Source organism: Mytilus galloprovincialis, chromosome 5, assembly GCF_965363235.1.
Source record: "Mytilus galloprovincialis chromosome 5, xbMytGall1.hap1.1, whole genome shotgun sequence".
Classification (NCBI taxonomy): Eukaryota; Metazoa; Mollusca; class Bivalvia; order Mytilida; family Mytilidae; genus Mytilus; species Mytilus galloprovincialis.
The window spans coordinates 43,509,619-43,534,466 of NC_134842.1; the positions used below are offsets into that span (position 1 = coordinate 43,509,619).

At 32.6% G+C, this 24,848-nt stretch overlaps 1 protein-coding gene across 1 annotated transcript; it reads left to right on the forward strand.

Annotated features, from left to right (window-relative positions):
* The first annotated feature begins 620 nt into the window (after positions 1 to 620).
* LOC143075870 (replication factor C subunit 2-like) lies at positions 621 to 23,582 on the forward strand. The gene is made up of 9 exons (XM_076251453.1): positions 621 to 801; positions 3,052 to 3,163; positions 4,359 to 4,465; positions 7,448 to 7,549; positions 9,793 to 9,893; positions 15,273 to 15,430; positions 16,937 to 17,002; positions 18,242 to 18,436; positions 23,242 to 23,582. Exons 1-9 carry the CDS (start codon positions 722 to 724, stop codon positions 23,353 to 23,355), a joined length of 1,035 nt encoding a protein of 344 aa, XP_076107568.1. The 5' UTR covers positions 621 to 721; the 3' UTR covers positions 23,356 to 23,582.
* The last annotated feature ends 1,266 nt before the right edge of the window (positions 23,583 to 24,848 follow it).

The window sequence follows — 24,848 nt, forward strand, 5'->3', positions numbered from 1 at the left end:
ACTAGTGTAACGACTAATTGAAGTTCGCTTTAGTATGAACAATTAAACATGACAAAGAAATGATTTAAATGCACAAAAAAAAAAAAAATGAAAAGGAATGAAGATTATACCAGACACCTATATAGATTATATAGCGAAATGTAATTTTTGAATTCATGAAGTTATTAGTCTAAGAGATTTCTACTCTGTACTTAAAATCATGTTAATCCTCTAGACATGATATATGTCTCTGCTTTCAACAATTATATTATGTCAAGCCTTATATTCTTATCACTCTATTATTAAGACATTCTTCAGTAATTTATTTACTTTAATTATAGCAGCCAGAGACATATATTTATTATATAATACATGTCTCTGATTATAGCAGAGACATATATTGTATGTATATGTCTCTGATTATAGCAATAACTTGATCAGTCGTTTTTTTTTTTTTCAGAAAGTATTTGATTTTCACTAATATGAATGAACCCTATTTATGAAAGAACTTTTTTTCATTGGCAGCAAAGCCATTATGGATATGTGTATGAATCGTGAAATAGATGAACGATGTCTAAGAATAAAAGGAGAAAATACTAAATCCGGAAACTATCGATGACCGTCTTTGTTACAGACTACAAGATTATGATAATTTCCGGTAGAATTCGCGGCAAATTTTTTAACACACAATTTATTGTTATATATCTGAGAGATCTGTCATTATCATTTAAAACCACAAGTCATGGCAGAAACACAAGAAATGGAGATAGAAGAGGCAGTTCCCCAGAAGCCTACTCCAAAAACTTCATATGAAATGCCTTGGTAAGACAGAAAATTATGAAATCTTAGACATAACTGATATTGAGATCTTCGCAAACATGTACCTGGAGATAATCTGTATTCCCCTCTGAATACTAACCCAGTCTTAACGCTTAACCACGAATCCTACAGCAGTGGCTTGCAAAATTGCTTTTGGGATTGTTAAATTCTTCACTAAAATCCAGCAGAATCCAACTAAAATAAAAAAAAAACAACATTGAGCTTCTGGCTTGTAGACTCAAAAGTTAAGTCTCAAGGCTGCTAACCATACATCATGTACATGAAGGATTAGAAAAGTACACATAAAATATTCTTCTTTGCTCCATTCTACTTACGAATATTACAACACAAACAAACTTGTACCAAATTAAATGCATCCCAGAAAGGTGGAAGTGATAAAATGTCATGAGGGCCTGTCCTTGGTAGCAATACCTTTTACCGTCAGCCATTTTCGCCTATAGTAAGATTAAATTGGTTAAAATTTTACTGTCATTAGAAAAAAAATAAGGTGATTGGTCAAAATCATAATTTTTTAACATCTTAAAAAGAAAGTTAACATTTTATCGTTTTTTTAAAAATATAGACCTTGTTGCACTTATAAAGTTACTGTTGATGTCATTTGGCAAGATTTTTTAACAGTCAGTGACATGAAGGTACAGTTAATCAGAGATGCAACTAATCGTCGGACCCATCGGACCTAAGGGGCAGAATTTATGCAGGTCCGGCAAAACTCGTAGCTGTGCAGGACCTGATGACCGGCAATATTTAAGTCCGCTTGGGTCCGCCAAAACTGAAATCCCCGTCGGCCCCGGCAGAGTATTTTGTTTATAAAATTGCGATCATCTTTAATAAAAGTAAATGTCCTGTTCCCCCGCATTTTCTAACTCCGGGAACCAGTATTTCCGCCCAGTAATAGTCTTTCGTACCTTGTCCATCTCGCCCCGAACAATTCTCCGTATTTCCGTCATGTTTTTTGTTTTAGAAATTCGCTCTCTAGGAAGGAGGTCTATTAAGCATAGTTGATAAGTTCAGGAAATATGTCATGGCCGATAAAATTTGTAAGTGGGTCGAAACCCGGTAAAAGACCAAACCAGTCACCTATTCAAGTTGATAAAGCTGTAAAGCGGTCTTTGTACGACTATGAGTCAGATTTTGAATTTGAACAGAATGAAACTACCAATGACTATCTTGTTTCCAAGTACTCTTGTGAAGAATAACTTTTAATCAGATCAATATTATGTAATGTATTATTCAATGAACTACAATTGTTATGAATCGCAGGTTATTTTTAAATGATAATAATATCAACAAAATCAAAATTAACGTTTGTTCAATAGCATAATTTTATTTGATTTTTGAGTGAAAATATGGGTCTGGCAGAAATTTGATGGGTCTGGCAAAACTTGGTACCCTGTAGGCCCCATTGTCTGACAGGAAAACAAAACTGTTTGCATCTCTGGTTAATTATGACCCTCATTACTGTGTGTCCAGGTCAGGTGAACATAGTGAAGATATATGCATTAGAAGAGAAGATATCGGTTTCTCTCAAATAAAAACTAAAATGAGCAAAGGTATTTTTTCTAAATTTTGATCTCATTAGGGGATCACATGCATGTCACCTTATCAATCTAATGCATGATAATGTTAGTCACTTTCTAGTAAAAAGATGGATGAGAAGCACATTTTTAGATAGGTTTTATCAGCATGATCAGTAAAGAATAATATTAGTCTTTACAATGATGAAAGCACTCATGATCAGCCATTGTAACCAGGAGGTGTCTGGACCTCTCCTGGATTTGTTATATATATGGCACATCTAGACAGAAAATCATGTGTCCCAGATTTGTGTACATGCCAAAACTAGTACTTGATTTATGTCAGAGCAAAAAAGATACTAAAATTATAGTCGATCTATAGTAAACAATAGATAAATTACATTCAGAAATCTCCTGGCTTAACAGGTTGGCTAGAATTTCAAAGTTTGATCTTGATAAGTTATTAATCATGTTAATGCTTGTTTAAAAATGATAAAAAAAAAATATTTAATGTAGTCGCCAACAGTAAGCATGGTAAGGGTAAATATGACTTGCAGAAATACAAATATTTATTTTTATTAGGCCTGAAGTAAACAAATCCAACTATAACTTTGTTCCTATACAATTGAATATATATACATGATATACATGAATTATGACTAATTTGCCTGTATAGCTATTTCTTTTATACCATTAGTCCATTTCATTTATTTCATAGGGTTGAAAAATACAGACCAGTCAAACTACACAGCATTGTTGGTAATGATGAAACAATTAGTCGACTAGAAGTATTTGCTAGAGAGGGAAATGTGCCAAACATCATAATAGCGGTAATTTAAGCTTTAAGATTTCTAAGTGATGAATATAAATATATTGGATGCTGAGTATGAAAAATAAACATTGGGTTATTATCAGTGATAGACTGTGTGAGGCTTTAATAGCCAGTAGAGGTAGTATCAGTGAGTCATGTATTGAAAAACACATGCAATAGAGTCATTTATCTAAAAACACAAACAATAGAATCATTTATCTAAAAACACATATAATAGAGTAATTTATCGAGAAAAAAAAAACATACAATAGAGTCTTTTATCTAAAAACACATACAATAGAGTCATTTATCTAAAAACACATAGAATGAAGTCATTTATCGAAAAACACGTACAATAGAGTCATTTATCTAATAACATATACAATAGAGTCATTTATCGAAAAATACATACAATAGAGTCATTTATCTAAAAACACATAGAATTGAGTCATTTATCGAAAAATACATACAATTGAGTCATTTATCGAAAAACACATACAATAGAGTCATTTATCTAAAAACACATATAATAGAGTAATTTATCGAGAAAAAAAAACATACAATAGAGTCTTTTATCTAAAAACACATAGAATTGAGTCATTTATCGAAAAATACATACAATTGAGTCATTTATTGAAAAACACATACAATAGAGTCATTTATATAAAAACACATACAATAGAGTCATTTATCTAAAAACACATATAATAGAGTAATTTATCGAGAAAAAAAAACATACAATAGAGTCTTTTATCTAAAAACACATACAATAGAGTCATTTATCTAAAAACACATACAATAGAGTCATTTATCTAAAAACACATACAATAGAGTCATTTATCGAAAAATACATACAATAGAGTCATTTATCTAAAAACACATAGAATTGAGTCATTTATCGAAAAATACATACATTTGAGTCATTTATCGAAAAACACATACAATAGAGTCATTTATCTAAAAACACATACAATAGAGTCATTTTTGGAAAAACACATAGAATTGAGTCATTTATCGAAAAACACATACAATAGAGTCATTTATCGAAAAACACACAATCATGTTCCTACCAAAGATCTGTTTTTGCACAACCATTAATATGCTCATGGTATATAAATTTCAAAAACACTTTACTTTGTAGTTACTTACATTAACATGTTGATTTTACACAGTCAGTACAATTCTTAACATTGTCAGTATATTTCTATTTGCAGGGTCCTCCTGGAACTGGAAAAACAACAAGTATTTTATGTTTAGCTAGAGCCCTGTTGGGAACCTCATTCAGAGATGCAGTACTTGAACTAAATGCATCTAATGAAAGGTAATGTTTATGAAGAAAAGGAAGAGTAAATGATTGCTTTTAGTGTCTAAGGAAGTGATTCAAAGAGTTAACCTGTCTAACTGAGAAAAGTAACAGATTTTGAAAAGGCAATCCATTTCCCAATCTTTCACCTCACTTAATTAAAGAAATGATGTATAATACAAAAACAAAAGATATGGGGTATTGTAATCATCCATGACACAAAAAATGTATATGCACAACAAAAAACACACTAAAAGAGAAAGCTTTGATTTTGTTGAGATTCATCAACCAGAGTTCGCATTTAAGTAGATATGGATTCAACATCTTCAGTGCAAAAATGTACCATTAAAGACAGGAGCATAATTGACTAGGTGTCATTTAATGTTAAAAATGGACAAGAAAGTAACCTAAGAATGTTGTAGGGCTACAATAGAGAGTTGTGCATGTTGTAGGGCTACAATAGAGAGTTGTACATGTTGTGGGGCTACAATAGAGAGTTGTACATGTTGTAGGGCTACAATAGAGAGTTGTACATGTTGTAGGGCTACAATAGAGAGTTGTACATGTTATAGGGCTACAATAGAGAGTTGTACATGTTGTATCATTGATCTGGATCTTTAAGTTTGTTTTCCTACAAAATCCATCAACATTTTATCCCAAGAATAATAATGAATTCACAATAATAGTCTGCACATTTTGCTTCATTTTTGTACTTATCCAATGCCCAAGACTATCAAAATTTTATTCAGACATACAAGTTCTAGCAAAACTTTGTTTAAAAATCAAAATATTGGAATATTGGGAATGATAGTTAAAAAATATTTTGGTGCAGAATTGTAATTTACGAACCATATACACCTTATCCCTATTCCCGGCTGACCTGTCCACTTGAACTTTTGACGTCAACAATAGTCACTTTTCCATTGTGGCGCAAGTATATTTTGTTTTATGACGTTAAAATTTAAAGGAACCTGTGTGATATCCAGTATTGGTGGACAAATAGCGATAAGGTGTATTGTTGGATTGAATGTTCTAAATATTTTTTTCTATTAAATTTTTGGGATACGCTTGCTTTCAAGCAATCTGTAGACTTATACTGCACTCGTTCTTTTTGAGCAGTCAAAATGCGTTGACTGTATATTTCTATGTCATATACAGTCACTGGCCCGATATCACTTTTACTCATGAATATTTAAATAGAAGTTGCCGAAATAATATTTAATTATTCATACAACCTCTTCAACCTGTTCTTGTTTCCAATGCATACAACAATGTGTGGAACGACTCAACGTTGTTTCTTTTGCAATTATTGGAAAAACATATTTCATTTGTTTATATTTTTTGTTTGCAACCTATAAATCATTATGTCTTATGCTTATGGTTGATATTTTAGTCCATACTCAAACGATTTTGTTCACCATCGAGTGTGGGTTTCAACAGGTAAATGTATTCATTGTGTTGTATATTTCTCTGCGAGCATGATATGAGGCCTTTTTAAAGGGGATTTCCCCCAATATTTAAATCAAATAAATAACCTTAACGCATTTAAAAACCACAATTGAAAATGTTTTTTTAGATTGCAGTATAAAGACAATAATAGTGCATGGACTTGACATATCAACGATATAAGGATTCGGCCTGAACGGGGAAATAGCTCGGCACAGCCTCGCATTTCCCCGTTTCTAAGCCTCATCCTTATAGCGTTGATATGTCGAGTCAATGCACTATTATTGTCTATTTATACCAGTGGCTCAGGACAATGCCCTCACGTCAACCGTTTTATTCTAAACATTAAGGACCATCTCAGATTCTTATGATTGTCTTGGTTTAAAAGGTAAAAACAAACAAAGGGATTGAACTTAAACAACTTTCCTATATTAAATGTTCTTTTCATAATCTTCATGTTTGAAATTTCCCTTGACTTATATGCATGTTTTTAACAACACGGAAAATCAGAATTAAGCAGTATTTATGTTTAGTGTTTTTATAAATTTAGAAACACGTCAGAGGGAATTCCCCAGTTGTGATAAAAATGCGAGAGTTCTCTGAATTCCGATAAATCTATTTCTGTCATATAAGAACTGAAGTGGAGTTTTACTTATATGTCACCGTTATTAAACTGATATTTGATATTGTACTTCCGTAAAAAAAAATAGAGAACCATTTAGGTTTAATATACGTTTTTACTACAGGGTTTGTTTAGGTAATTATGCACATGCGTATAGTTTTCTTGACTTCAAGGGGTACTAGGTTAAATGCTTTCTCTGGATTCCCCACTCAATTGAGTAATTTATAACTCATGGGATCCTTTCTATGTATGTCTGCTATTGAGGGTTATTGTTGTTGCATAATTTTAAATCATATGCATCATCTTAATTAAAATAAATGTAGTCCACATCGTAAAGGTTTACTTTCAACACCCCTTCAGGCGAAATGGAGTCTTCCATATTATCGTTTCGAGTTGTCTCCCTTCCGGAAGTCACTTCAGTGAATTCTGAATCAAAACAACGGAACACGTTGAGAAAAATTAACTCGTTCTGTCGATAAACATCGTATTATATTAAAAACGATCGCAATTTAAACCAAGGAATGTGTACAGAAAGGAGTCATGATCACTGACCCAAAGGAAATTAATTTTTAAAGAGTTAGGAATGGGGTTCCTCCTAGAATTAACGTAGGGAAAATAGGTGACAAGATACGAAGTGAAATACTTCTCTCACTCTGAGTCTCAGTGACTGCTGTGGAAAGTAAACTTGGATTTGATAGTACAAAAATAAAACACAATACTGGTAGGCCTAAGTACATTGTTCATAAACTTTTAACCAGGATTGGCTATTTTGTAACTATACAGATTACGTAAATTACATTTTCCAAGTGCAGTTGAATTAGTTGTGAAAATAATATTATCCAGCTACATTATGTGTCAATGAAAACAATGGCTATCGTATCCCTCAGAGCAATCTGATATTTGATTATATATACTTATTTCTTATTTTACAGAGGAATTGATGTGGTGAGGAACAAAATAAAAATGTTTGCTCAACAGAAAGTAACCTTGCCTAAAGGTCGCCATAAAATAGTAATTCTGGATGAGGCAGACAGGTAAGACATATTGTACGGAAACAGAAAATTAACCCAAGAGAAAAAAGTTTGTAATAATAAAGATTTAATTCAAACTCATCTTGTTTTAAGTGTATATAATACAGTTCTTTAACAACATTCAAACGGTTTTGTGTTCAATGTACATTCCTACTTGTCTTTCCACTGTTACAGGTCATAAAACAATACAGTAGATTCCGGTTATTTGCATAGCCTATTTGTCAGACAAAATTATGCAATAAAGCGGAGTATGCTTATATCCGAAATGCCAAATGACAGAGTCAAATAACATCGATAGAACAGATCAGGAAACCCTTGAAGAAAGATGAACGCCTGTAATCCACATACAACATACTGAATGTTGATTTATTCTAATAAAATTTATATGTCTAGTGTCATATGTGTTTCTTTAAATAAAGATTATAAACACATTTTGTTTTAGTTTATTTGCGTTCTGACTTTTCCTTTACCTGGGATACGAAAATAAACTGTTCTAAAAATAGATTTGTTTCTATGACCCATATGTACAATGTACATTGCTATGCTTTGATTAAAATAAACTTTTAAACAATACTTCACAGTTTATAACTATTTTATCAATAGATGTGTAATGAATTGCCTTTGATATGCAGTTGGAAAGTGAAGTAACACCTCGTTAGTTTCGTATATGCAAAGCAGTAAATGGGGCACTGTACGGGTTATTTGCTGGACACAAGTGTTGAAAGTGAGAAAATATAATAATTAAAAGTGAATGCTCTTTTCAGAAAATATCAAAAATAAATGATTGATGTATAAAATTCTTTAACCATATATAAATGCCCTACAATATTTAACATTAATATACAGATTACCCCAAACCCAATTACTATCTAGAGTTCACATTGGTTATGTCATGATCGATAATTAGCAGGAGTTATTGTTTTTAAAATTAACCCCAAATGTAATCTATGGACAATTGTTTAAATCTAATCAATTATTAACACCCTTTCATGTTTGAGATAGAATGGTCAGTGTTTTTACAACAATTATCTGTTTGACATTTTTATGACCTTGAGGCTTAAAATAGAACATGGGAAACTTTACCTGTGTAGACATCGAGGTTTATTTTTAAATCAAATTCCATAATATAAACATGAAAGAAACTGTTTTAAAACTTTATTTTAATAACACAAAAGTAAATATGAAATAATAACGAAAATAAGGATGCATTCAAGAAAATTATACTTACCAAATTGCCGTTTCCGGTCAAAAATCTCGTCAGTTTTAACTAAGCATATCTAGACGGCAATAATTTTCTATGCAATAAACCGAAAGGCCACTTGTAGAGCTATGCATATAACCGGACAAATTAACATTAGATGAATGGGAAATGGTTTTGTGCAGGAGAAAACTATGCAATTAACTGAATTATGCTATTAAGCGGTATGCAATTAAGTGGAATCGACTGTACCATATAAAAGTTGGTGGCTTGTATACAATAAAGTAAAAATAATTGTTGTATTTCCTCATGGAAAATTTTTAAGAGTTGGAAATACCTACATTTATTGCTTTGGTATGATCCACGTGTACTATGTAGGTTTACAATGTTGATAAATAAAAGAAAAAAGTTCTTGATTTGGCTCATCTTAACTGAGGGCTATTCCAGAAAAAAAATGTATGGGGGGGTTGGAAGGCAATTTTTGTCAGCACCCGCCACCCAGACAATTGTAATTGAGAATTATAGTGCATTATAGTGTGAAAAGTTGCTCTGATTAATACAATGTGCCTTCCAACCCCCTACATTTTTTTCTGGAATAGCCCTGATACATTTTGACCCTATTTTTTTCAAACAGTTGTTATAATATGATAAACATGATAAAACTGGAACACATTAAGGACATTCAGCATTCAGATATTTTAAAATTTTGAAAAAAGTGACAGGTGATTTAAACAAAGTCCTTGTATTTATGATAAACACCTAAAAATGTTCTTGTTTATTTAAGTAAGACTTAAAAAAGCATATATATAAAATTGAAAAAGAAAATGGGGAATGTGTCAAAGCGACAACAACCCGACCATAGAGCTTACAACAACCGAAGGCCACCAATGGGTCTTCAATGTAGCGAGAAACTCCTGCACCCCTAGGTATCCTTCAGCTGGCCCCTTTAAAAAATATGTATACTAGTAGAGTGATAATGGACGTCATACTAAACTCCGAATTATACACAAGAAACTAAAATTAAAAATATGTTGTTATATGTTTGCAGTATGACAGATGGTGCCCAACAGGCTTTGAGAAGAACAATGGAAATTTACTCAAAAACAACCAGATTTGCCTTAGCTTGTAATGCTTCAGATAAGATTATTGGTAATACATGTATATCATATCTATCATATGGATTGGAAAAATAGATTTATTTGAAGTTAACTCCAAAATAATATCATAGTTTTAGTATGTTAAATTCTGAACAGTGATAAAAATATCCAGGTAGAAGTTTTTGGATGTAGAGTTATCTCCCATAGGCATAAAGATTCCTCTTTTTAGCTCACCTGGCCCAAAGGGCCAAGTGAGCTTTTCTCATCACTTGGCGTCCGTCGTCCGTCGTCGTCCGTCGTCGTTAACTTTTACAAAAATCTTCTCCTCTGAAACTACTGGGCCAAATCAAACCAAACTTGGCCACAATCATCATTGGGGTATCTAGTTTAAAAAATGTGTGGCGTGACCCGGTCAACCAACCAAGATGGCCGCCACGGCTAAAAATAGAACATAGGGGTAAAATGCAGTTTTTGGCTTATAACTCAAAAACCAAAGCATTTAGAGCAAATCTGACATGGGGTAAAAATGTTTATCAGGTCAAGATCTATCTGCCCTGAAATTTTCAGATGAATCGGTCAATCGGTTGTTGGGTTGCTGCCCCTGAATTGGTAATTTTGAGGAAATTTTGCTGTTTTTGGTTATTATCTTGAATATTATTATAGATAGAGATAAACTGTAAACAGCAATAATGTTCAGCAAAGTAAGATCTACAAATAAGTCAACATGACCAAAATGGTCAGTTGACCCGTTTAGGAGTTATTGCCCTTTATAGTCAATTTTTAACCATTTTTCGTTAATAAGTAATCTTTTACAAAAATCTTCTCCTCTGAAACTACTGGGCCAAATTAATCCAAACTTGGCCACAATCATCTTTGGGGTATCTAGTTTAAAAAATGTGTGGCGTGACCTGGTCAACCAACCAAGATGGCCGCCACGGCTAAAAATAGAACAAAGGGATAAAATGCAGTTTTTGGCTTATAACTCAAAAACCAAAGCATTTTGAGGAAATCTGACGGGATAAAAATGTTTATCAGGTCAAGATCTATCTGCCCTGAAATTTTCAGATGAATCAGTCAATCGGTTGTTGGGTTGCTGCCCCTGAATTGGTAATTTTGAGGAAATTTTGCTGTTTTTGGTTATTATCTTGAATATTATTATAGATAGAGATAAACTGTAAACAGCAATAATGTTCAGCAAAGTAAGATCTACAAATAAGTCAACATGACCAAAATGGTCAGTTGACCCGTTTAGGAGTTATTGCCCTTTATAGTCAATTTTAACCATTTTTCATAAATTAAATTAATCTTTTACAAAAATCTTCTCCTCTGAAACTACTGGGCCAAATTAATCCAAACTTGGCCACAATCATCTTTGGGGTATCTAGTTTAAAAAATGTGTGGCGTGACCTGGTCAACCAACCAAGATGGCCGCCACCGCTAAAAATAGAACATAGGGGTAAAATGCAGTTTTTGGCTTATAACTCAAAAAACCAAAGCATTTTGAGGAAATCTGACGGGATAAAAATGTTTATCAGGTCAAGATCTATCTGCCCTGAAATTTTCAGATGAATCGGTCAATCGGTTGTTGGGTTGCTGCCCCTGAATTGGTAATTTTGAGGAAATTTTGCTGTTTTTGGTTATTATCTTGAATATTATTATAGATAGAGATAAACTGTAAACAGCAATAATGTTCAGCAAAGTAAGATCTACAAATAAGTCAACATGACCAAAATGGTCAGTTGACCCGTTTAGGAGTTATTGCCCTTTATAGTCAATTTTAACCATTTTTCATAAATTAAATTAATCTTTTACAAAAATCTTCTCCTCTGAAACTACTGGGCCAAATTAATCCAAACTTGGCCACAATCATCTTTGGGGTATCTAGTTTAAAAAATGTGTGGCGTGACCTGGTCAACCAACCAAGATGGCCGCCACCACTAAAAATAGAACATAGGGGTAAAATGCAGTTTTTGGCTTATAACTCAAAAAACCAAAGCATTTTGAGGAAATCTGACGGGATAAAAATGTTTATCAGGTCAAGATCTATCTGCCCTGAAATTTTCAGATGAATCGGTCAATCGGTTGTTGGCTTGCTGCCCCTGAATTGGTAATTTTGAGGAAATTTTGCTGTTTTTGGTTATTATCTTGAATATTATTATAGATAGAGATAAACTGTAAACAGCAATAATGTTCAGCAAAGTAAGATCTACAAATAAGTCAACATGACCAAAATGGTCAGTTGACCCGTTTAGGAGTTATTGCCCTTTATAGTCAATTTTTAACCATTTTTCGTTAATAAGTAATCTTTTACAAAAATCTTCTCCTCTGAAACTACTGGGCCAAATTAATCCAAACTTGGCCACAATCATCTTTGGGGTATCTAGTTTAAAAAATGTGTGGCGTGACCTGGTCAACCAACCAAGATGGCCGCCACGGCTAAAAATAGAACAAAGGGATAAAATGCAGTTTTTGGCTTATAACTCAAAAACCAAAGCATTTTGAGGAAATCTGACGGGATAAAAATGTTTATCAGGTCAAGATCTATCTGCCCTGAAATTTTCAGATGAATCAGTCAATCGGTTGTTGGGTTGCTGCCCCTGAATTGGTAATTTTGAGGAAATTTTGCTGTTTTTGGTTATTATCTTGAATATTATTATAGATAGAGATAAACTGTAAACAGCAATAATGTTCAGCAAAGTAAGATCTACAAATAAGTCAACATGACCAAAATGGTCAGTTGACCCGTTTAGGAGTTATTGCCCTTTATAGTCAATTTTTAACCATTTTTCATAAATTAAATTAATCTTTTACAAAAATCTTCTCCTCTGAAACTACTGGGCCAAATTAATCCAAACTTGGCCACAATCATCTTTGGGGTATCTAGTTTAAAAAATGTGTGGCGTGACCTGGTCAACCAACCAAGATGGCCGCCACCGCTAAAAATAGAACATAGGGGTAAAATGCAGTTTTTGGCTTATAACTCAAAAACCAAAGCATTTTGAGGAAATCTGACGGGATAAAAATGTTTATCAGGTCAAGATCTATCTGCCCTGAAATTTTCAGATGAATCAGTCAATCGGTTGTTGGGTTGCTGCCCCTGAATTGGTAATTTTGAGGAAATTTTGCTGTTTTTGGTTATTATCTTGAATATTATTATAGATAGAGATAAACAGTAAACAGCAAAAATGTTCAGCAAAGTAAGATCTACAAATAAGTCAACATGACCAAAATGGTCAGTTGACCCGTTTAGGAGTTATTGCCCTTTATAGTCAATTTTAACCATTTTTCATAAATTAAATTAATCTTTTACAAAAATCTTCTCCTCTGAAACTACTGGGCCAAATTAATCCAAACTTGGCCACAATCATCTTTGGGGTATCTAGTTTAAAAAATGTGTGGCGTGACCTGGTCAACCAACCAAGATGGCCGCCACCGCTAAAAATAGAACATAGGGGTGAAATGCAGTTTTTGGCTTATAACTCAAAAAACCAAAGCATTTTGAGGAAATCTGACGGGATAAAAATGTTTATCAGGTCAAGATCTATCTGCCCTGAAATTTTCAGATGAATCGGTCAATCGGTTGTTGGGTTGCTGCCCCTGAATTGGTAATTTTGAGGAAATTTTGCTGTTTTTTGGTTATTATCTTGAATATTATTATAGATAGAGATAAACTGTAAACAGCAATAATGTTCAGCAAAGTAAGATCTACAAATAAGTCAACATGACCAAAATGGTCAGTTGACCCGTTTAGGAGTTATTGCCCTTTATAGTCAATTTTTAACCATTTTTCGTTAATAAGTAATCTTTTACAAAAATCTTCTCCTCTGAAACTACTGGGCCAAATTAATCCAAACTTGGCCACAATCATCTTTGGGGTATCTAGTTTAAAAAATGTGTGGCGTGAACTGGTCAACCAACCAAGATGGCCGCCACAGCTAAAAATAGAACAAAGGGATAAAATGCAGTTTTTGGCTTATAACTCAAAAACCAAAGCATTTTGAGGAAATCTGACGGGATAAAAATGTTTATCAGGTCAAGATCTATCTGCCCTGAAATTTTCAGATGAATCAGTCAATCGGTTGTTGGGTTGCTGCCCCTGCATTGGTAATTTTGAGGAAATTTTGCTGTTTTTGGTTATTATCTTGAATATTATTATAGATAGAGATAAATTGTAAACAGCAATAATGTTCAGCAAAGTAAGATCTACAAATAAGTCAACATGACCAAAATGGTCAGTTGACCCCTTTAGGAGTTATTGCCCTTTATAGTCAATCTTTAACCATTTTTCATAAATCTAAGTAATCTTTTACAAAATCTCCACTGAAACTACTAGGCCACAATCATCTTTGGGGTATCTAGTTTGAAAAATGTGTCTGATGATCTGGCCATTCAACCAAGATGGCCGCCACGGCTAAAAATAGAACATAGGGGTAAAATGCAGTTTTTGGCTTATAACTATGAATTCAAAGCATCTACAGCAAATCTGACAAGAAGTTAAATTGTTAATCAAGTCAATATCTATCTGCCCTGAATTTTTCAGATGAATTGGACAACTGGTTGTTGGGTTGCTGCCCTCCAATTGGTAATTTTTAAAGAAATTTTGCCGTTTTTGGTTATCTTGAATACTATTATAGATAGCGATAAACTGTAAACAGCAATAATGTTCAGCAAAGTAAGATCTACAAATAAGTCAACATGACCTAAATGGTCAATTGACCCCTTAAGGAGTTATTGCCCTTTATAGTCAATTTTTAACAATTTTCATTAATTTGGTAAATATATGTAAATTTTTACCAAATATAGTTCTCTGTTACTAATGGGCAAAGTTCATTATAGATATAATTGTAAGAAGCAAAATCGTTCAGTAAACTAAGAACTTCAAACACATCACCATCACCAAAATACAATTTTGTCATGAATCCATTTGTGTCCTTTGTTTAATATGCACATAGACCAAGGTGAGCGACACAGGCTCTTTAGAGCCTCTAGTTTGTTCTTGAGGTTAAAGGTTGAACTCTTAATTCAAAGTTAAGTTTGGAAACCAGTAAAAAAATTGCAGCATGTTTTGTTGACTCATGTTTATTGTAAAAGCATAATCATGATAAGGGGAGATAATTCAAGAATTTTAAAATTAATTTCAAGTCTGATAAATTAATTTATATATACAAGAAAAAATTACTTGCATCTTCAAGTATTTAACAGATTCTTGTATAAGGTTATCACTTACTGTATTTTGTAATTTGTGATTAAGCGGAACAAAAACCAAAAAAAATAGATCCCCCACAAATAGTTACAGTTTCTATGTAATTACAGAAAATTTTAAGAGAATGCAAGAAAGTTTCTGTATTAAAAGACTCATGAACATCAGCTCGGCAATTGTTTTTGATGGTTGTTTTGCAATGCTTAACACTACTATGGTTGACAATTACAGAACCAATACAGTCCAGATGTGCAGTTCTCAGATATTCCAAACTAACAGACCAACAAGTGCTTAAAAGATTATTAGAAGTGTGTGAAGAAGAAAAAGTCAGCTATACTGATGATGGATTAGAAGCCATTGTGTTTACAGCACAGGGTGATATGAGACAGGTGAGGTTTTCTTTGTAAAATAGAATGTGCTGTATTAACTGATGAATGAAGTACTAAACAAATATTATTATTTCTTTGTTAAGGTTTCAATGAATTTACGATTGTATATCACTTGTTTCCTTTAGAGTAACATTTCTTGTCCTATATTATCAAGTGTATGAAGTCTTAACAACTAACCAAAAGCCCCATCTTGTGAGCCATTAAAAATGTAGTTGGACTAGTAAAATTTTCCTGAAAAGAGGTCTCTTTTGGAGAGTTGTCCCATGGCAATCATACCACTTCTTTTGTTTATATTTACAAGCCACACAATTTTAAAGAGATGCTCATGCTTGTAATTCAAAAGTTTGTTTTGTGTATTGAAGACAATATGCTTTAAGTCAAGGGATTCCGTCTTTGACCAACTTATGAATTATTTATTTTTGGCATTGTCTATATGTTACTGTATCTTCAGCTTTTAGATAATAGCTGATCAAGAGTTTAATCACATGAAAAACCAAGAAATTATAAGGGCTATTCCATTAAAATGTATGTGGGAGGGTAGGAAGAGAAGTTTTAATCATTGAATATTGGTCATTGGTGTTTTTTTCAGTATATGCATCTATTACCATTATGCAAAATAATCTTAATGGTTCTTGGTTGTATGAATATTTTGAAAGTCCCATCATACTCTCCCACATGCCACTGCTGGTGGAGATTTATTTCCCCGAGGGTATCACCAGCCCAGTAGTCAGAACGTTTGTGCTGACATAAATTATCATTGATATGGTTATATTTATAAATTAACTGTTTACAAAAGTTAGAATTTTTGAAATACTAAGGCTTTTCTACCTCAGGCATAGATTACCTTAGCTGGATTTGGCAAAACATTTAGAAATTTTGGTCCTCAATGCTCTTCAACTTCGTACTTTATTTGGCCTTTTTAACTTTTTTGGATTCGAGCGTCACTGATGAGTCTTTTGTAGATGAAACGCGTGTCTGGCGTATATACGAAATTTAGTCCTGGTATCTATGAGTTTATTTAGACCTAACAAGTTTGTGGGGGATTCATGCTGATATATTTATGTAGATGTCTACTCATTACAATACAAAAATAAGGAGATGTGGTATGATTGCCAGTGAGACTATCCATCAGAAGTCAAATAACAAAGATAAAAGCAATCAAGAAACTGTTCATGTACAGCCTTCAACAATGAGAAAAGCTCATACTTTAAAGTCAGCTGTAAAAGGCACTGACATGAAAAATGTGAAACAATTACAAAGAGAATACTTCATGCAATTCAAGAAAAACAAATATGACAAACATGAACCAAAGACAACCACTAAATTACAGGATAACATACATTATAGAAAATATATTGCTCCTTTTTGAGTGACATTTGTTTTACATGCAGTAAAAAGCTCATTTGGAGCAGCAAAATTAATTTCAATGAACTGAGTAGATGGTGATTAATAGCAAAAATCAACAACTGTTAAGAAAATAAAATTTTCATGTTTATATCTTTACAGGCATTAAACAATTTGCAATCAACGTTTCAAGGGTTTGGTCATGTAAATAGTGAAAATGTTTTCAAGGTAAGTGATTTATGACAGATCTATTTAATTTCTTCAAGATGATGAACCATAACTTGTTCAGTAAAACCTATCAAACAGAATCTTCAATGCAAAAACCTAAAACTTGTCTACATAAAATTGAGAATGTGTCAAAGAGACAACAATCCAACCAAAGAGCAGAAAACAGCCAAAGGCCACCAATGGGTCTTCAACACAGCAAGAATATCCCTCATACCATACATGTTCTAAACTCCAGTCGTATCAAATTGCATCTGTACTGAACCTGATTAAACCAAACAAAAGCGTAAGTCCATACTGTGGATTCATTTATTTTTAAGGGTACCAATTTTCGTGGATAAGGGAAAGCTTGCATGTTCGTGGATATTTAATTTCGTGGTTTTGATGAAGTCTACATACAAGTCTGTAGAAAATTTGTCATTCGTTGAACATTTAATTCAGTGGTTCACCTGTAACCACGAACTCCACGAAAATTGGTAAAATGAAAATTTATGAATCCACAGTATTAGGTTTGGTTTATACAGGTTTCACTATTTGCTTTTGATGATGTGTCTGAAAGAAAACCCCAAGGTTATCAATATTTAGATACTTCAGACATTCTTAACCTTCAACTTTCCAGAAAATGATAATTCAGAGGGGAAGTGTCTGTCTACTACAGGAAAATCTTGCTTTATTGAGTAAAAATTTTAAACTGAGAAAATTGAAATCAAAGATTGACGATTTCAAAATTCTGTAGAACAAATTTTTTTCAGCAAAGTAATTATTTTTGTGACTTTTACAAGGCAAAAATATTGTGCATAAAAATTGTTGCAAATAGTCTTCCTAAGAAAAACATCAAAGAAAAATTGCAAAAATAAATCAATGCATATATAGATGACTAGAAAGGGCTTTAAACATGTAATAAAGTATCTATGAAAAATTTAGGTATACAGAACTTCAAAAGGAGGTTCTAATAGTCCCAACTGAAACCAGTTAAACAGTAGGAAATGATAAATCCTAATTATGCATTTCCATATCCATTTACAAAACACTGGACACTTTTAATTTGCAAAACACTCATTTGCAAATCCACCGCTGCCTCTCCTTAGACCTACCATGCATTTATAAAAATTGATAATTTTTGGATTTCTGCAGTTCTCATTGGTAATAGCTCCTGTATCTGATACCCTACTGATTGTTAGAAGAATCTATATTATACACTTTGTGACTTCAATGTTAGTTATAAATCATGTCTTTTTACAGGTTTGTGATGAACCCCATCCTGTTCTTATCAAAGACATGTTACAACATTGTGTCAATGGTAACATAGATGAAGCTTACAAAACAATGGCACATTTATGGAGACTTGGCTATTCTCCTGAAGATATCATCACTATTGTGTTCAGAGTCTGTAAGAATCACAGCATGCCAGAGTTTCTCAAGCTAGAATTTATAAAGGTAAGAATTACAGCATGCCAGAATTTCTCAAATTAAAATTTATAAAGGTAAGAATTACAGCATGGCAGAGTTTCTCAAGTTAGAATTTATAAAGGTAAGAATGGTAGTATGCCAGAGTTTCACGAATTAGAATTTATAAAGGTAAGAATGGTAGCATGCCAGAGTTTCTCAAATTAGAATTTATAAAGGTAAGAATCATGAATGATAGCATGCCAGAGTTTCTCAAATTAGAATTTATAAAGATAAGAATGGTAGCATGCCAGAGTGTCTCAAATTATAATTTATAAAGGTAAGAATGGTAGCATGCCAGAGTTTCTCAAATTAGAATTTATAAAGGTAAGAATGGTAGCATGCCAGAGCTTCTCAAGTTAGAATTTATACATTGTCCAACAGTCAAGGGTATAGTTTAAACAAGTTATAAGAGAAAATAACACACACACTGTTATTATAGGAATTCTGACAGAGTTATCTCTTTTTTGCGGTATTTATAACAATTTAAATTTAGGTAATATTGACGAATTGCTAAAATAATCCCAAAAAGGTGAAAATATTCAACAATTTTTAATCAATTCTGCTAAACAAATTTATTCATTATGAAGTTATCCAACAAACCAGTAGTGACTGTACCTATAATATGTTGTTTCACTAAAAATGACACAAATAATAAGGGCTATTCCATTAAAATGTATATGGGAGGGTAGGAAGGGACTTTTAAAATATCCCTACAACCAAGATCAAATTTTAGATAAGTTTGCATAATGGAAATAGACTCACACTGAAAAAAGACCCATGACCCACATTCAATAATTAAACCTTCCTTCCTATCCTCCCAAATGTTTATTAATGGAATGGTCCTAATGTTAACATGTTTAAATCAAATGTGATCTAAACAACAAAACAAACAGTAGAAATTTGAAAGTATGTTGCCTGGAATGTGTTTCAAAATATGAAAATAACTGTCAGAACTTAAAGGTGTTATTACAGACGTTGTTTCTTTGTACATTTAAATTGAGAATGGAAATGGGGAATGTGTCAAAGAGACAACAACCCGACTATAGAACAGACAACAGCAGAAGGTCGCCAACAGGTCTTCAATGCAGTGAGAAATTCCTGCACCGGAGGGTACTTCAGCTGGCCCCTAAACAAATATATATATACTAGTTCAGTGATAATGAACGCCATACTAAACTCTAATTTGTACAAAAGAAACTAAAATTAAAAATAATACAAGGCTGACAAAGGCCAGAGGCTCCTGACTTGGGGCAGGCGCAAAAAAAACATGTTTATGAGATCTCGTCCCCCCCCCCTATACCTCTTGCCAATGTAGAAAAGTAAATGCAGAACAATACTTACATTAAAATTCAGTTCAATAGAAGTCCGAGTCTGATGTAAGAAGATGTACCCAAAGAAAATAAACAAAATGACAATAATACATAAATAACAACAGACTACAAGCAGTTAACTGACATGCCAGCTTCAGACTTCAATTAAACTGATTGAAATTATGTCTTCATCATATGAATATCAGGCACAATCCTTCCCATTAGGGATTTAGTATCATACCATCATAACATATAGGAGAAGAACATAACATGTGTCATGCCATCAACTGGTTTTTAAATAAATGTGTTTAGTCCTGATGCAAAGACCCTATGAGTGAATCAATATTAACACCAAAATATGCAATCTTTAATGACCTGACAACAGTATCGTAACTATATCCCTTCTTAATAAGTCTATTGAAAGGTTTTGTTAGCTTCTGAAGTGAATACTGACATTTTTGTCGAGCCTTCAACTTTAGTCGAAAAAGCGAGACTAAGCGATCCTACATTCCGTTGTCATCGGTGTCGCATCGGCGGCGTCCACAAATATTCACTCTGTGGTTAAAGTTTTTGAAATTTTAATAATTTTCTTAAACTATTCTGAATTTCTACCAAACTTGGACAGAAGCTTGTTTAGGATCATAAGATAGTATCCAGAGGTAAATTTTGTAAAAATAAAATTCCATTTTTTCTATATTTTATATATAAAATGGACTTAGTTTTTCTGCGGGGAAACATTACATTCACTCTGTGGTTAAAGTTTTTAAAATTTGAATACTTTTCTTAAACTATATTGTACTTTTGTTGTGATATGTTGTTTTCACAAATGCTTGGTAGGTATGAATTCATGAAAAAATAATACACGAGATTACACACTAGGCTTACATGAAAAAACAAAACATTAAATAAAATACCCCCAGATTATACTACTATATTGTTCATGCATTCACCTTACGTTAGTTCAATTGAACTGTCAAACTGTTAAAACAACACCAGTTATCCATTCAGTAATCCTATTAACATGATTAAGGAGTAAAGGTAACAAGCCAAATATTACACCTTTATTACACAACTAGCAACTTAATCTGATAACAACTTCTAAAGACGGTATTGATGATTGAATAATTTTTGTTTATTTTTGGGATACGATTGCTTTCAAGCAATCTGTAGACTTTACCAGTGGCTCAGGACAATGCCCTCACGTCAACCGTTTATTCTAAACATTAAGGACCATCTCAGATTCTTATGATTGTCTTGGTTTAAAAGGTAAAAACAAACAAAGGGATTGAACTATAATGTTCTTTTCATAGGCTTCATGTTTGATATTTCCCTTGACTTATATGCGTGTTTTTAACAACACGGAAAATCAGAATCAAGCAGTATTAATATATTTAGTGTTTTTATAAATTTAGAAACACGTCAGAGGGAATTCCCCAGTTGTGATAAAAATGTGAGAGTTCTCTGAATTCCGATAAATCTATTTCTGTCATATAAGAACTGAAGTGGGGTTTTACTTATATGTCACCATTATTAAACTGATATTTGATATTGTACTTCCATAAAAAATAGAGAACCATTTAGGTTTAATATACATTCTTACTACAGGGTTTGTTTAGGTAATTATGCACATGCGTTTAGTTTTCAAGGGGTACTAGGTTAAATGGCAGCTCTGGATTCCCCACTCGATTGATTCATTTATAACTCATGGAATCCTTTCTATGTATGTCTGCTATTGAGGGTTATTGTTGTTGCATAATTTTAAATCATATGCATCATTTGAATTAAAATAAATGTAGTCCACATCGTAAAGTTCTACTTTCAACACCCCTTCAGGCGAAATGGAGTCTTCCATATTATCATTTCGAGTTGTCTCCCTTCCGGAAGTCACTTCCGTGAATCCTGAATCAACAACACGTTGAGAAAAATTAACTCGTTCTGACGATGAACGTCGTATTATATTAAAAACGATCGCAATTTAAACCGAGGAATGTGTACGGAAAGGAGTCATGATCACTGACCCAAAGGAAATTAAATATTTAAAGGGTTAGGAATGGGGTTCCTCCTAGAATTAACGTAGGAAAATAGGTGATAAGATACGAAGTGAAATACTTCTCTCACTCTGAGTCTCAGTGACTGCTGTGGAAAGTAAACTTGGAATTGATAGTACAAAAATAAAACATAATAGGCCTAAGTACATTGTTCATACACTTTTAACCAGGATTGGCTATTTTGTAACTATTTTACATGTGCAGTTGAATTAGTTTTGAAAATAATATTATCCAGCTACATGTATACATGTGTCAATGAAAACAATGGCAATTGTATCCCTCAGAGCAATCTGCTCTTTGATATTTTATATTGTTAAACAAAACTAAGGCTTCATAAGAGAACATTGACTATTGTTATGCCCCACCTACCATAGTAGAGGGGCATTATGTTTTCTGGTCTGTCCGTCTGTCTGTTCGTTCGTCTGTCTGTTCCTCCCACTTCAGGTTAAAGTTTTTTGTCAAGGTAGTTTTTGATGAAGCTGAAGTCCAATCAACTTGAAACTTAGTACACATGTTCCTTATGATATGGTCTTTCTAATTTTAAAACCAAATTAGACTTTTGACCCTAATTTCACGGTCCACTGAACATAGAAAATGAAAGTGCGAGTTTCAGGTTAAAGTTTTTGGTCAAGGTAGTTTTTAATGAAGCTGAAGTCCAATCAACTTGAATCTTAGTACACTTGTTCCCTATTGTATGATCTTTCTACTTTAAATGCCAAATTAGATTTTTTATCCAATTTCAAGGTCCATAATCATTGAACATGGAAAATAATTATGCGAGTGGGGCATCCTGTACTTTTGACACATTCTTGTTGGAGTTACCTTGAAATTATTAGACACTCGAATTCATGGGCAATGAAAATCCAGTAGCCCTTTTCACAGAAAAATCTTAAGTGTAAAATTACTCTTACAATAACAATATTGAGTTGAATTGTTAAGGAATATTTTAGACTTACGATAAATTTTACACTTAAGATTTTTTGTGAAAAGGGCTTCTGTTACAGTACTGTACAATATTTGTCCCTTTTCTTTAATTTGCAATACTATCAAATGGGAATTTTTGTGTTATCCTCTTACTTATTTATAATTTTATGTATAATGCTATAAAATATCCCTTGCAAGAATATTTTGTACACAGAGACAGTTTTGTTGTGAACTGTGCAACCTGTTTAAGGTAATGCATTGAATCGGCAAAAAAAACCAACAAAAATAGAATTTGGTTAGGATAATCTTCTGAAAAGGAAATACCAAAATAAAGGCAAAATAAAGGCAAAACATCTTCATTCTATTTGAGCTGTTTGGCATTTTCATTCAGATAGAATTCTTCTGGTACAAATTTTCATATTTGTAACTTAAAAGTCAGAATGTCTTATTAATATTGTTAAGATATAGATTAAATATGAATATTTTTATAGCACCATTTTTTTCATTTCAGGAAATAGGTTATACACATATGAGGATTGCTGAAGGAGTTAATTCATTATTGCAAATGGCTGCCATGCTAGCTAGACTGTGTAAGAAATCAGGAACACCATCACTTATAAGTTGAAAAGTGTAACTTATTAGACTGTCGTCACATCTTGAAACTCAAGAATACCATCAGATCTCATTATTATTCTGCGGTTCTTTATAATCTGAACATTGAATTAGACAAGATAAAATTGTCAAAACAATCGAAAATACTGCTAAGATTATCTTTGTAAATTTTGTTCATGTCAGAGAAGAAGGAATCACATTTCAATGTGAGTTGTGATAAATAAAATATGTAATACACAATTGCTTATTATTCCTAAAAAAGCATATATATGAAATTTGGAACCAATAGCAGCTTCATTTTGTGTTGTGTTTTAGTCCCCCAATTTTGTATCAGCAATTGTCTCTGAAACGTTGACACAATTCATCATGTTCATGTAGATAATCTCATGCACTTTGTCTTCTTTTGCTTTCTTATTTTATTTTTCCACAATGATCATTGAGGTTTTATTGAAATGACAATGGACATCCTTTCGTGATTGCCAATGAGACAACTCTCCCCCAGATTATTTGAAATGGTTACACATATGAGTTAAGGATGTCTGCTTGTCATGTTTTGGAATTTTTGTCAGATTTTCGGAATTCTCTAGTTTTATCCATTTGAATACATTAGAAAAAAATCCCCATGAACCCCTATTTTTCTTTTCATAAATCTTTTACATGTATAATTATAAGTCATTAGTTAAAGTCTTATAAAATTTTATTTATTTTTTAATAGTATTTGAGAACTTTAACTGGTCAATGATAAAGCTAGGAAAAATCAAGAGAGAATATTTTCCCGCCAAAATTCCAATGGCTCATATCTCGAAAACAAGCACATTGACCCCTATATTTTTTTTGCTTTTTTGATTCCTCAATTTATTCCCTATCAATACATACTAGTTTTATGAAAAGTTATTTATTTTGAAACTGAGCAGCGAACATCCTTAATGGCATTATCAAGTGAACTGTAAACCATTTTTAGACTTAGTACTGTGGATTCATTTATTTTTGTGAGTACCAGTTTTGGATGAAGGAAAAGTTACATGTTTGAATTTTAATTTTGTAATTTTGCTGAAGTCTAGCCTATAGATAAAAATAGTCATTCGTTGAACATTCAGTTTCGTGATTCACCAGAACTGTATCCACTAAAATTGGTATCCAACAAATAATAAAAAATCCACAGAAAATATAACTTATTTAACTCCTAAAAGATTTGTCATAGACGCATAATGAATATTTCATTTAGCCCCTGAACCTTATAAATGAGGTCAAAAATATTTGACCTCATTTATAGACAAGATAGAATTGTCAAAACAATCGAAAGCACTGCTAAGATTATCTTTGTAAATTTTGTTCATGTCAGAGAAGAAGGAATCACATATAAATGTGACTTATAGTGGGATATGCAACAAAGAAAATATTGCCATTTATAAAACAAGAATGCAAACATAGCTACTAAAACATATTCCCACTGATATTCCAGTGAATTAAGTAACAGTCAGTAGATGTCCAACAAACATGACAAAC

Bases quoted from the DNA above. Each gene is read 5' to 3' on its own strand.
- LOC143075870 (XM_076251453.1), top strand. From the start codon at position 722: ATGGCAGAAACACAAGAAATGGAGATAGAAGAGGCAGTTCCCCAGAAG. The intron at 3,164-4,358 runs GTAATTTAAGCT...TTCTATTTGCAG, and splicing joins TGCCAAACATCATAATAGCG to GGTCCTCCTGGAACTGGAAA. The intron at 7,550-9,792 runs GTAAGACATATT...ATATGTTTGCAG, and splicing joins ATTCTGGATGAGGCAGACAG to TATGACAGATGGTGCCCAAC.